Below are 13,288 nucleotides of genomic sequence, written 5' to 3' on the forward strand. Positions count from 1 at the left end.
GTCCCGATGGGGCGGGGAGGAAAGGTGGCCGCTGGGATTTTTTTTTTTTTCTTTTTTCTTTTTGGTAATAAAAAATTTCTTGGTTTAGGCGAAATACTCTGTGCAACCGCAGTACCGAGGGGGAGCCCCGCCCCCCCAGCCCTCCCCCCCCTTCCTTGGCCTCCTGTGGGGGAGAGGGGGGAAGGGGGGGACTTTCTGGGCAGGGGCAAGTGTTGGGGGGCAAGAACCGTCTCCCGTCCCCCCCAAACATGGAAGAAGAAAAAAAAAAAACCCAATCGAGGAGGGCGGGAGGGGAGAAGCGCCAGCAGGGGGAGACAGACCAATCCATCTCTGCAGTCTCGCCCAGGTGGGTCGGAGCCCAGCCCCAGCAGCTACGTCCGGCTGGCCCGCCTCCGTCGCCCCCCACTCCCGGCAGCCTGTTAAAGCTTGAGCTCGTTGGCTATTTTGGAGGCAATGTTTTTGAAGGCCATGGAGGTGCCCGATATCCGCTTAAATCGCACGCCGTTGAGAGACAGCCGCGGCAGTTTGCACACCTCCATCTCCCACTGCACGAAGTTCTCGTGGCCCGGCGTGCCGTGCATGCACAGCAGCATGTACTTCTCGTGCAGCTCGCTCTGGCAGCTGTTTGCGTCCAGCACCTTGCGGATCTCCCGCATCATCTCATTGGGCTCCATGGAGCTCGTGGTCTTCATACTCCACGTGAAGCGTAGCGAGCGCGGCTTGGCCTCCCGAAACTCCTCCTTTTCTTTGTCAGTGCCTCCGCCGCCCACCACGTGAGGTCTGCGGAGAGGGCAGAGGCGGGGGTGGGGTGGGGTGGGGTGTCAGGCCCTGGCCGAGGCACCCCACCCACGGGAGAGCCACCCTGGCAGACGGGCCCGGAGACCAGACAGGAGAGCGGGAGGGTGGCCCGGAGGCGACAATGACAATGCTGGAAGAGGGAGCGGCAGACCTGGTGCGGGGGGGGGGGGGGGAAGCAGGGGGAGGGTGAGAGGGGTGGGCGGTTTTGCCACCTGCATCTCTCTCTCAGGGAGGGCGGAGAAGGTGAGGAGAAGCCAGGCCCCGGCAGGGGACGGGAGGGCGCCAGTTCCATGCTTTTCTCGGAAGAGGGGAGGGTCAGGGGAAAAAAGGGGAGCACGTGCTCAACAGCCCTGAGCGGTTCGCAGACTGTGGACAGAGAGTAGCGGCTGGCCACAAAGGTGAGCCGGGCGGTGGGGAGGAATCTGTAGCCCCAGCCGCCCAGCCTAGGGGTCCTGCTTCCAGAATACATCAGCTGGGGTGTGGGGATTCTCTGAGGAAAGGGAGGTCCCAAGAGGGTGGGGACCGGGCAGAACCGCTGGAGGAAGAGCCAGGTGGCAGAAGGAAGACAGGAGCAGGAGGCTCGTGGCAAGCCCGGTGGCCCGGGCAGGGCCGGTGCTGGCTCCGGCCCTCTCACCTGAGCGTCTCCACTCGGTCTTTGCTTTCAGGTTCATTCAGGTTCCTCAAAAAACAGAGCGAGGGAGAGTTTAGTGCTGGGACCTCTCGCTCCTTCCGCCGCCGCAGACCCAGGCGAGGGTGGGTCTGGTGAGGCGCCACTGGTGGGTGAGCGGGACCCGAGCCCGAAGGCCACTCGCCCGTCACCTGGCAGGCCAACACGGCTCTGCAGCACCTCACACTGGCGGCTCGCCTGTCCCTTTCCAGCAGGGAGCCCGGCACATGGGGCCTGTGCCCCCCCACGCTCCCAGAGCTCTGTGCTGGGGAGAAGGAGCCTCTGCTCCAGGGAGGGAGGGGGGTGTGGATGTGCAGACACACGCATGGGGCACAAGCCACAGCATGAGGCAGCTCCCCCGCCAGCCCACAGCCAGGGCCTCACGCTGTGAACGGGTCTTCAACATCAGCATACCCAGGCCCCAGAGCCCTGGTCCTCCCGAAGGGAAGGGGCCGGGCTGGGGGGAGGGGGGGGGCGGGAGGGTAGACAGAAGCCTCTCCCGGGAGGCTCAAAGAGCCAAGAGCTGGAACTGCCTGGGGATGGGTGCCTGGGGAAGGGGAGGGGGAGAAGGGCCCGAGGCAGGCCGTGGACAAGCCCGCCTCCCCCATTCTTTTATGACTCCCCTGCCTGCCAGGCTGCCAGGCCATCTGCTTGTACAGAACGGAGGAAGAGAGGGCAGGGCAGGGCCAGCACCTCGGGAGGGTGGGTGGGGAAGAGGTCTGGCCCCGCTGAGCGGCTTCTCCAGCTCCTGGCGGGAAGATGGGTGCCTGGAGCCGGGACACTGGGGACTGCAGAGGCGGGCAGGGATGTGAGGAGGATGAGAGAGAGCGGCAGCGGCACACGGAAAAGGAACACGAAGACACAACAGACACACGAATGCACACCAGCGCGCTGCGAGCGGGGAGCCCGGGCTGTGCAGGGGAAGGAGCCTGCTGCTCTCCCCAGCCCCACCTGGTTCCTGCCCCGTGGGTGGAGGCGCCCTGTCACCGGGGCCTGTGAGTCAACAGCTAGCCATGCAGTGAAGAGCTGGGTGGGGAGCAGTGGGTGGAAAGGGGAAAGCCTAAAGACCCCGTCTTGGCATTAGTCAGTTGGGTCACCAACGTGCCTGCCAGTGTCCTAGCCCCAGCACGGGGCCTGGGCCGACAGCCTTGGGGAACCAGTGCTCCCGACCCGGCCCTTGGGTCTTCAGTTGGGTATCTGGCCCACCCAGGCCTCCATAGAGGATGAGGACGGGGCCAGAGGGTGGTGGCCCAGCCAGGATCCAGTCTAGGAAGGGAGATGTCTGAGGGAGGGGGCGGGATCTCCCACTGTTTTGCCAGGACTATGGGGTAGGTGGCTCCCGCCCCAGAACATCCCGGCCCCCGGCTCTCTGGAAGCCATTGTCCTCATCCGGAGAACACAGCCCAGAAGACAGGTGGCCTGATTCGTCCAGATACGTCCTGCTGGAGGCAGGAGGTGTGCTGGGTGGTGGTGGGGTGGGGGGCTAGTTCTAACAGGAGCTGCCAGAAGGGGGTGCCGTGCCCACTCGTGAGGCAAAGGCTCCTTGGGCCTGGAAGCATCACGCTGGAGCCTTAGGACGCCGGCGTCCCTGTAGTACTTCCGAAGTCCTGCTATCCACAGGACGGGGGCAAGAGGTCACACAGCCCTGAAGTTCAGGGGACCAGAGAAGGGGAAAGACCAGGAGACCCAGAATGAGGCACCATCCCAGATGCACTTGCAACCGTCGTGGAGCTTCTTCACAGCGCATGCACAGACAGGGGGAAGGGCCAGGAAAGGAACCCAATGCTTGCGACCGAAACCCAAACCTGGGGTGGGGATGAGGAGACAATCTTAAAGGGAGAATTCCCTGAGAAGATCCCCCTTGCCTGTGGACAGGCTCCTCATTTGCAAAGCCATCTGCCCCGAGCGGCCACCCAGTCAGAGGCGGTCTTCATCCCTTTAAGATGGCAGAGAGAGGGCCACACAGACGTGGTTAGCAGACGGAAGAGGGAGCAAGAGCCAGAAAAGGGGAGTTAATGACGGAGGCAGGACACGGGACGCAGACACACACACACACACACACACACACACACACACACACACACAGCGGGCTGAACGCCTACCTTCTGGCAAACCTGAAAGACAGATTTCTAAAAAAACAAACAAAAAAAGACAAAATAAAAAAAGAAATAAAAAAAAAAACAACAAGACAGTATGTGGATAAGCAGGTGGGGAGTGGGCTTTACAGGTTCAACGGTCACCCCATTTGTGGAAGAGCCGCTCAGCGAGACGAGAGTCCTAGACACTGGGACCTGCCCCCGTCCCGCCCCGCCGCCCTGCATTCCAGGGCTGGAAAGGGGCACGGTTCCTGGCTGCTCCAGCTGAGCTGACTGAAGTGCACCAGGAAGGGCAGCAAGCCTGCTCTCCCCAAGCCTGCTGCTGCTTCTGGAGCTACCCTGAGGTGGGAGGGCAAACGGAGGGATGGAGACAGATAGCAGATAGCGTCCTGCCGGGCAGGATTGCTGGCTGCACCGTAAGCATCACAGCTGTCTCTCTGGGGCAGCTGGGGACCTGGGGACCAGGTGAGAGACCTCATGAAGAGAACTCCCCCCGCCTCCCACCCTTGCTGCTCAGGAAAGCCTCAGCACAGTGGGCTGCGAGGGAGGAGGCCACCAGGCCCCCACCAGCTACTTCACTTCTGGCCTTCTTCCTGGTGAGCCCGGGGCAGAAAGACGAGGCTGGGGCAGAGGGTGCAAACTTAACCAGCTGAGTGGGGGAAAGGAGGTCAGAGGGGGCGAGACGAAGGACCCGGAAACACTCTCCTTGCCGGCCCAGCCTGGCTCAGGCCTCATGACTTTGCAGCTGCGTCACCAAATATAAGTTTCCATGGGAACCCAGGAGAGAAGAGGGGGGCTTTTATTTTAGCATCTGAGTTCACACTCTCCTAGAGAGGAGGCGGCATTGGCCATCTGCTCTTGGGGCCAGAGAACGAGGGGTGTGTATAGGAGTTGGGGAGAGCCTGAGAAGGATGGACGGGTCTGGGATCATGAGGTGCTGACAAAGACCCAACTTCTTAGGCTTTCCTTAAGGCCTCTTCTAACCCCAGGACCCAAGCTTAGTGCCGAGTCCCCACCCCCACTCCCAGGCAGGTAGGAAGACCTGGCCTCATTCTCTCTGCCACCCTAAGCCCCCGACTCACCTGCGTACAAACTTGGAAGTGAATTTGCTAAAGATGCTCCCCGAGGCCCCCCGCCGGCCCTGGCTGTTGCCAGAGGGAGACGCTGGGGTCACACCGTAGGGCAAATTCTGCTGGTCCCGCACCTGCCGGAGCTGCCCAGCGTGGAAGGTGCTTCGACTGGACACGCCCCGGGGGAAATTAGTTCGGTCTGGGGCTCCACCACTGCTGCTGATGTTGTGGGCGGAGGGGGAGGCGACAGGGACACGCTGGGGGGCCGTGCTGTGGGAAGAGAGGTGGGGGTGGGGGAAATGCATCAGCGTACAAGAACGTCATCACCACCGAGCACTTGTAGCATCCTGGGGTGGGAACAGGGGAGGGGGACGCTGGGGCAGAGGCAGCCATCACGGAGGACACAGAAGGAAGGGGTGTGACCACTGAGGACACCAGAAAGGAGGACATCTGGGTGGAGGTGGGAGGAGATGGTTTGGGGGAGGGAGGGAGGCAAGGGAGGATACGTGTGTGGAGAGCAGAACAGGCCGGACAGAAGAGGCTCCTTGGGAGCTAGGCACACTGGAGCCTCAAGGGGACAATGTCGACCAACCCTCAAGGATTGAATCCCTTTGATGCTGACTGTCCCTGGGGTCCTAAGGAAGTCCAGGAAGGCTCAGAACAAAAAGGCTTCCTTCTGGAGCCTCGGGACGGCTTCTTGCATATCTGTTCTGAGAGGGAGAACTGGAGGAAAAGAGGGGCATTAAGCTATTTTTTTGTTCCCTCTACTTCCTGACTGCAGGGGACAGAGCCATTGCTTGTGGCTAAGATGCCAAGAACAGAGCAGGACCCCCGGGGAGCGGGGAGAACTCGTTGGGAGGGGTGGGGCGGGAGGGGGCAGGCTGAGGGCACCAGGTGCGCCAGGTGCCCCAGCACACTTGCCTGGGCCGCGGCACCTCACAGTTACTGTCCGTGGGGGGCAGCCCAGTGGCCTTGTTGGGGTGCACGGAGGCCGACATGGATTTCTGGTGCTGGCGGGGCCGGGCCGCAGAGACTGCGGCGGAAGCAGAAGCCGTGGAGGCCCGGGACCCTGGCATGGTTAGGCTAGGAGACAAAAGCAGCGAAGAGGCCTGGGTTAGGGGTGGGTGGGGGCAGGAGGCTCAGGTTAGGAAGCAAGGGCAGGGCAGGAAGGGCCAGAGCCGGGGAGCCTCGGCAGGATGCAGGTCAGGTCTGGGGAGCAGCAATGGGACTCAAGTCAGAGACCAGGAAAGCGGGGCTGGGAAGCGGAGCACCGGGGGTGAGGAAAGCGAGGCCAAAACGCGGGGGGAGGAAAACAAAAGTGCAGAAAAGCCGACGGGATGGAACTGCCTCTGGGTTGCACTGGTCCCCTAGGAACTCTAAGAACAAGGATGTTTTGTCGACAGAAAGAGCAGGGTGTTGGGGAATTTTCATTAAGCTCGGAAGAGGAGGAGCCAAGAATGTAAAACACCAAGAGATGCTGACGGCCAAGGCTAGGGGACCTCTGTTCTCACGGGCACAGCCGGGGTCACCCTCAACACGTATGCCCCTCAGGTGGGGCATCTCTCGGTTCTGCCCTGAGCTGGGGCCACCAAACCAAAGCCTCAGGCACTGGGGCCTAGAGGAGCGCCGTTGCTGTGCCCTGGCTGCAGTCAAGAAGCCCGAAGGTGGGCGTGCCTGGCTGGCTCAGTCGCAAAAGCGTGCACCTCTGGATCTCAGGGCCGTGAGTTCGAGCCCCACGCTGGGTGCCAACATTGCTTAAATTAAATAAATAAATAAATAAATAAATAAATAAACAAACAAAATAAAAAAAAAAAAAAAAAAAAGGAAAGAAAAAAACCCCACCAAATCAGGCAAGAATGCAGCCGAGATGACCATGGAGTCTCACTCGGTGTGCCTGCTGCAAGGAGCAGTCACGGGAGCACAGGGGATGGGAGACTTGAGGTGGGGGGTGGAGAGTGGCAGGGAGGAGGGCTGGTGCGTGGACAAGCTGGACTGGACAGAGCCAGGACGGAACTCCAGGGAGCAGGAGGGGGGTTGCTGACAGACGTCACCGCCGTGAGATGGCTGTGGGGGAGCATGGTAGGCAGGGCCTGGGTCCACTCACCTGTCTTTGCCATTCTGGATGGAGGCCTGGCCAAGGCTGGCCCTCTCCAAAAGGGGGGAATTCCTGCTTCGGTTTGTGCTGGTGGAGAGGACGCTGTTCTGTGGGACATAAAGGGCAGGGCTGTATCACAGACACCCAAGTGCTCTGTTCACAGGACTGGCTTCGGGGAAAGAAAGGATTCTGCTTTTCAAACTCTTGGGGGTAGGCTTTGTACAGCAAGCAAACATGGCCCCGGAGGCAAGGTCAGGGAGGCAGCTGGAGGGAGCTGCTTGGAGAGGGCGGGCCCCACTGCAGGAGGGACGCTCACCGTGGAAGGGGTGGGGGTGGTCTTCTTCCTCTCCAGGCCGGGCAAGGGGCTGGCGGGCACTTTGGCTGTGCTGCTGGCCTTCCGCCCTGACTCCCGGTCGTCCTCAGGCCGCTTATTTTCTGCGTTATTACTCTGAGTCTTCTTAGAGTAGGAATTGGACGTGGGAATGGCAGGACCAGCTGCTGGGTCAGAGGGGATGGATAAGGGCGAGGGGCCAACTAAGTGTCACACGCGCGCACGCGCGCACGCACGCGCGGTGCTCTCCTTCAGGCCTGCCAGCAACCTGGCAAACCCCATTTGAAGTTGAGCGAAGTTAAGTGACTTGCCCAAGGCCATGCTACTAAGACGTGGCTGAAGGGGGACTGAAACTCAGCAGTGTCATCCCAAGCCCCCGGAACCTGTGTCCTTTCAGGAGGGGGTGAGTCCGCCACCTGCAACTCCCCAAAGCACTCACCCTGGTCACTGAAGCGCCGCTGCTTGGGGTTGGCTGAGACGCTACGCTGTACCTTGTGGGAGGGGGAAGGGGCATTGCTATTGGTCAGATCAGCTGAAGGCCGGGGCTTCAAGGTGATGGTGTCACCCTCCAGCTGCAAGCAGAGAAAAAGGAGGTAGAAATCATGTGGAGATGCGCACAGATGGACCCACTTACACACCACCTTGCCCGACACAAATCCTCCCCGGACTCCCATGGGACATACTCCTGCAGGAGCCAGGTGCATCTAAACACTCCTGGAGACACACAGGCCCGGACACAGCTCCTGACACACAGAGCCAAAGACTCCCGGCCCCCAGCACACGGAAGACCCCCACCCCAGAGAGGGATACACGTGCCCATGGGAACACACATTCAGACTCCGAAACCACACCCTCCTGCTCCCAGCTAGATCGTTCCTGACCAGGCAAAGGTGAGAACCAAGAGAGGGAGTCCTACACTTCCAGGAGAAGAGCAGGGCGGGGAGGCCAGGAGTGCATGTGGGGACACGCAGATGGTGTGCAAGACCACTCTCCCACACACACCCAGGGACTCACACACAGACACGGTTACCCAGACGGGCACAAGAACAAACACGAAGCCTCCAGATGAACAGACGGGAGGACGGACATACATGCGCACAGATAGAGACAGCCAGACACCAGCGACACAGACTCAAGACCCGTATAAGAAAGGCACAGAGACCCACACACCCAAACACCTGGAGACAGACACTTCCAGATGCAGAGGGACACAAACACATGGAAACAGACACGAAGATTTCTCAACAGACAAAGAACTGATCCAGCCAGACCGACCTAAACCTGGCCTAACCAACACAGACTGAGCCAGATCTACTCACCCGCCTGGAAACCCAACCCAGGCCCAGACCCCACCAGCCTTCCTATTCGTTCACTGACAGAGACCAGTGAAAGCAAAGGCCAGAGAGCTTTACCCACCAGAGCTGAGGCTTAAAATTCGTCAGCAGAGAGCACACCTACTCAGAGAGGAGCTTCTGCCCTCAACGGGTGCTAGAAGCACAGGGTTGCCAGTGACAGCAAAGCTGGCCAGCAGGGAATAGAGCAGGGGGCACACACCTCAGAGCTCTTGTAGCCCAGGAGCAGATAGGTGGCCATCACCTCGTTGTACCTCTGGCCCACCAGTGAGTCCTGGATCTCTTCCCGTGTGTAACCCATGGACACCATCAATTCTGCACAGGGGGGACATACAGTTAAGGCTGGTCCTGAGTCCTAGGGAGTTCAACCTCACGGCTCAGCAGATCCTCACCTGTCCGCCGGGGGTCCTTGTAGTCAGGGAGTGGCTCCACATAAGGCTTTAATTCGTCATCTTCGTGACCCACATTCATCCATCGATCTTTCATGATTTGCTGGGGGAGCAAAGGGAAGCGTTAAGGGCAAGGAGGAAAGAGACTCAGCTTGGAGGTGTCCCAAGGAACCCAGAACTTTCCAGTCAGCTGGGCTCCTGGCTGCTCACCTCTAAAGTGCCTCTCTTGCTGGGATTGAGAATGAGAAATTTCTTAAGCAGGTTTTCACAGTCCGTGGACATGTAGAACGGAATGCGGTATTTTCCCCTCAGTACCCGCTCCCGTAGCTCCTATAGTAGGAGAGAAATTTATTATTATTATTTTTTAGTTTTTTTAATGTTTATTTCTTTTTGAGAGACAGAGAGAGATAGAGATAAACAGACAGAACACAAGCAGGGGAGGGGCAAAGAGAGAGGGAGACACAGAATCCGAAGCAGGCTCCAGGCCCTGAGCTGCCAGCACAGAGCCCGACGTGGGGCTCAAACCCACCAACTGCGAGATCATGGTCTCAGCCAAAGTGGAGAACTTAACCGACTGAGCCACAAAAGCACCCCGAGAAATTTATCATTATTATTATTATTTTTAGGTAAGCTCTATGTCCAACCTGGGGCCTAAACTCACGACCCTGAGATCAAGAGTACCCTGGGTCTACCGATGGAGCTGGCCAGGTGCCCCAGCAGGAGGGAAATTTAAATCACCCCAAGACCAAGGTTAGAAACCTAATATCCAGGCTTCTGAGAGCTTAAGACTTGGCCAGGCAGATACACATGAAACATGGTAGGAGACAGAGAGCCGGAGACAAGGCACCTCACCAGAGAGGCACTGAGGTCAAATACGCCGTGCCCGTTAGCTTGACCAGCCTGAGGCCTGCCATCCAAGTGCCTTGGAAGGGTGAATGGACACACAATCTATAATCTATCCCATCCCTAGAGGAAGGAACTGAGGCCATTCCACTGTGTGCGGAAGGCCCAGTGTCTCCTGCCATACCTTTACCCAGCCCTCCTCTGAAGCTCTGGCTTGGGAAAAGGGTAGAGGTGGCAAAGGTCAGAGGTCATGGGTAAGACCAAAGGGGCTGCGAATGGAAAGGAGAAGCAATAAAAATGACCTAAGCCTGGGGCATGGGGCTGGCTCAGTTGGTGGAGCACGTGACTTGATCTCGGGGTTGAGTTTGAGCCCCACGTTCAGCGTAGAGATTACTTAAAAATTAAATCTTTCTATCTATTTTTTTTAATTTAATTTTTTATAATTTATTTATTTTTTATTTATTTAATTTAAGACCTAAGCCTGTGCTTCACTCCACCTTGAGGTTCTGTCCATCAAAAGGCAGGGACCCGCTGACCAGTGTATACAGGATAACTCCCAGGCTCCACACATCCACCTCGGGTCCGTCATACTTTTTGCCCTGGAAGAGCTCTGGGGCAGCATACGGGGGACTGCCGCAGAAGGTATCCAGCTTGTTCCCAAAGGTGAATTCGTTGCTGAAGCCGAAGTCTGCAATCTTGATGTTCATATCAGCATCCAAGAGCAGGTTTTCCGCCTGGGAGGGAAGACGGGAAGATGGAAAATGTTCGGACCGAGCGGACCACGGGAAGGCATCGAACAGGAAGGGGCTGTGGGGGACGGGAGCACAAACAGGAAGTGGTCCCCTGTCTCAGAACATTCTCCATCAACTCCAGGGCAGGCCTTCGGTCCGCGTGAAGAGGCTGGCCCGGAGGAGGGCAGCGCGGGCCACCCCTCACACGGGCGGCCACGGGAGCGCGCGGGGGTCGCCGGGCTTCCGCCACGTCGGGCTCAGGTTAATCGCGGTCACGTCTGCTAGGACTGGGGGGCCAGGCGCCTGCGAGGTAGTCCACACTCTACCGTCTCAGGGAGAGAGCGGAGTGGGTGCGCGCCTGCAAAGCAGCTGGGGGGCAGCTGCGGGACACTCAACGTCCCTCCCTCGGTCGGCGGCCGGAAGGGCCAGCGCAGCCCGCGGCTCTCCTGACGCGCCCGGCAGCACTGGAAGGTGACGTGCCCAGCGAGGAGATGGCAGAGACCCTCCGTTCGCTGGCCGGCTGACCTCTAAGTCCGGTCGTAAGGCCTACAGCGGAAGCGGCCCCAAGGGCTTCCTCATCATCTCCAAAAAATTAAAGGCTAGAGTCTCCCTGAACTCTCAGGGCCTGATGGTTAGGTCACCATCGACAGGGGGTGAACAACCCAAAGCTGACTCAGGGACAGGGGACGAGGGCACGTCTTACCTTTAAGTCTCTATGAACAATAAACTTCTGGTGACAGTACTGCACAGCAGACACTATCTGGAAGGAAGGAAGAAGGGTTAGGCGAGGGGCACCCGAGGGCGGGATGGCGGACCTGCGCTCCGGTGACCTAGTTCCAAGCTGCCACATAGATAAGCAAAGCCCGAAGGACCCTCCACAGGCCACTTAGAGACAGGCAGCTCCTCCTCGTATGCCAAATCCCAAAGGGCAGAGGTGGGGCCCACACTCCGCACAGGGAGCCACACCCACCTGGCGGAATTTGGCTCGAGCCTCTTTTTCTTTCATCCTGCCATGAGCCACCAGGTAATCAAACACCTCTCCTGCAAGACACAGGGGTGGGGTCTAGGTCGGAGCTTACCGGGGCCGGGGAACACGGGGGCCCGTGGGAAGAGGTGGTTCCACACCTACCTCCGCTAGCGTACTCCATGACCAGGTAGAGAGTTTTTTCAGTCTCGATCACTTCAAATAACTTAACTGCAACAGAAAGGGCCGAGCCGTGAGTCAGAGAAGTAGGAGGGGCCACACGCTGAGCCCTAACGTGAACAGGGGCATCCTGGGGATGAAAGGTCCCCCCACCCCGCCCCTGCCACAAGGGCAAGCTCCTCTCGTGGCAGCCACACTGCTAAGAAGAGCCCAGGGTGCCAGGGGCAGGGCTGGATCTTGAGCTGGGCATCCCCAGAGGCATCCTCAAAGACTCCCGACTCCAGAAAGCGCTGCCTCGGGGAGGGACACAGGCTGGGAAGTGGAGCCGTGCTGTGGAGGAGGAAGGAAGGAAGGAAGGAACGGCATCTGGTTCTCACCTATGTTGGGATGATTCAAAACCTTCATTATTCTTACTTCGCGGAATAGCTGGAAAATAAAATACCAGGGGTCACGCTTGCTTCACTTGCTCCCCTCAGGTCCCCTCCAAACGGAGCCACTGCTTGAATTCTTTTCCCAAGAGAGAAAACAGGCGAAGGAAAGAAATGGGGCAGCCGTCCAGGTCCCCCATGCCTGTCCCTGATGGCTGAGAAGTAGGTGAAGGGGAACGAGAGCAGAAGCGTCGGCAGGAGGAAAGCTGGGCTCTAGGGACTTGCACCCTGGGGTTCAGCATCTGGCTAAAGCGGCCAAGTGTCCTGTGTTGCAGTCTCCCCAGATCCAGCCCCCAAAGAGCAGACGGGTTTGGCTGGGTGCCTCCGGAGGAGGGAGCGTGAGCCCGTGTACATGAATATTCAGAACCAGGGCTGCTGCTAAAGTTCAGTGACAAAACAGCCTCCAGCTTGGTCTGTGTGAAGGGGTGGGGGCTGGCAGGGGGGTCCCCACCGTCTTCTGGTTTACAGAAGTCAGAGGGCTCTGCACTGGTGGGCAGGCCCTTCTCTCCTGGGCCTCTGGGGTGGTGACAGAAGAAGCCGCTCCTATATATAGCTGATGCCAATTTTAATCAAGCCCACCTCCACACACTCACGCTCTCTTTGTGAAACAAAATCAGGGACTCCAAAGCATGTATTTCCATAAAGAAAGATGACAGAAACGAACTCCATCCCCTCTGCGGGGGCCAGAGAACTGGAGGTGGGATCTTGGTAACTTCCAGGCCTCACCGTTTGCACAAAGAGCAGAAGTAGTTGTTTGCATTTTGTTGTTTTTTGGGGGGGTGGGGGGTGGGAAGGGGAGGAGAGGTCTCTCCAGGACCTCTGGAGATAATTCAGGATATAGTTCATGGAATAAAGTGAACACGTTTTTTTTTTTGTTTTTTGTTTTCCCTTCAAGGAGGTCCGAGAGCTTTTGTGAGCTGAAAAGGAAGAGACGGGCTTTCCAATCTTCAGGAATCTGATTCTGAACTTGGCTCCCTCTTCACGTTAGAGCCCAGGTTTCTCTTGCTTTCTTCCCTGGTCCAGCAGTTGTCTTGGATGAGAGGCAAAAAGTCCTGGACACCACCTCAGGGGTGGTAAGCAACACTGAAATGGGGCTGGAGGCAGCTGCCTGGGCTCTTCCCCTGAGGGCACCCACTTGGCCTGGAAGGGACATTCTCTGGGAGAACATGGAGTTTTCTGGGCTCAGCTGAGAACCCTGAGGGGGCTAGATTCTTCAGTGTTGTCCTTCCTCCGGATCACTGCTGGGATCAGATTTAAACAGAGTGATTTGGCCAGAATCAGACTGGCCTTGGTAACAGAGTGTGTTAAAAGGCTTTTAAACTGGCTACGTTTGTCCGGGATTGG

At 58.4% G+C, this 13,288-nt stretch overlaps 1 protein-coding gene across 9 annotated transcripts in view; it reads right to left on the reverse strand.

The window, feature by feature from the left end:
• The window catches only part of MARK2 (microtubule affinity regulating kinase 2), a 56,468-nt gene continuing 43,180 nt past the window's right edge, over window positions 1–13,288 (reverse strand). For 2 of the 9 annotated variants that reach the window (XM_049644030.1, XM_049644094.1), the window contains exons 4-19: window positions 11,894–11,942; window positions 11,502–11,567; window positions 11,343–11,413; window positions 11,076–11,132; window positions 10,139–10,375; window positions 9,009–9,128; window positions 8,802–8,901; window positions 8,612–8,724; window positions 7,497–7,629; window positions 7,043–7,221; window positions 6,736–6,833; window positions 5,553–5,714; window positions 4,644–4,901; window positions 3,568–3,594; window positions 1,433–1,477; window positions 1–780 (exon numbers count right to left, since the gene is read on the reverse strand). In XM_049644030.1, coding sequence (XP_049499987.1) covers window positions 420–780; window positions 1,433–1,477; window positions 3,568–3,594; window positions 4,644–4,901; window positions 5,553–5,714; window positions 6,736–6,833; window positions 7,043–7,221; window positions 7,497–7,629; window positions 8,612–8,724; window positions 8,802–8,901; window positions 9,009–9,128; window positions 10,139–10,375; window positions 11,076–11,132; window positions 11,343–11,413; window positions 11,502–11,567; window positions 11,894–11,942 — 2,076 coding nt within the window. In that variant the 3' untranslated portion in view covers window positions 1–419. The remainder of the gene's footprint in view (window positions 781–1,432; window positions 1,478–3,567; window positions 3,595–4,643; window positions 4,902–5,552; window positions 5,715–6,735; window positions 6,834–7,042; window positions 7,222–7,496; window positions 7,630–8,611; window positions 8,725–8,801; window positions 8,902–9,008; window positions 9,129–10,138; window positions 10,376–11,075; window positions 11,133–11,342; window positions 11,414–11,501; window positions 11,568–11,893; window positions 11,943–13,288) is intronic. The other 7 variants (XM_049644057.1, XM_049644035.1, XM_049644041.1 and 4 more) reach the window with 7 other exon arrangements.

Source organism: Panthera uncia, chromosome D1 (genome assembly GCF_023721935.1).
Source record: "Panthera uncia isolate 11264 chromosome D1, Puncia_PCG_1.0, whole genome shotgun sequence".
Lineage (NCBI taxonomy): Eukaryota > Metazoa > Chordata > Mammalia > Carnivora > Felidae > Panthera > Panthera uncia.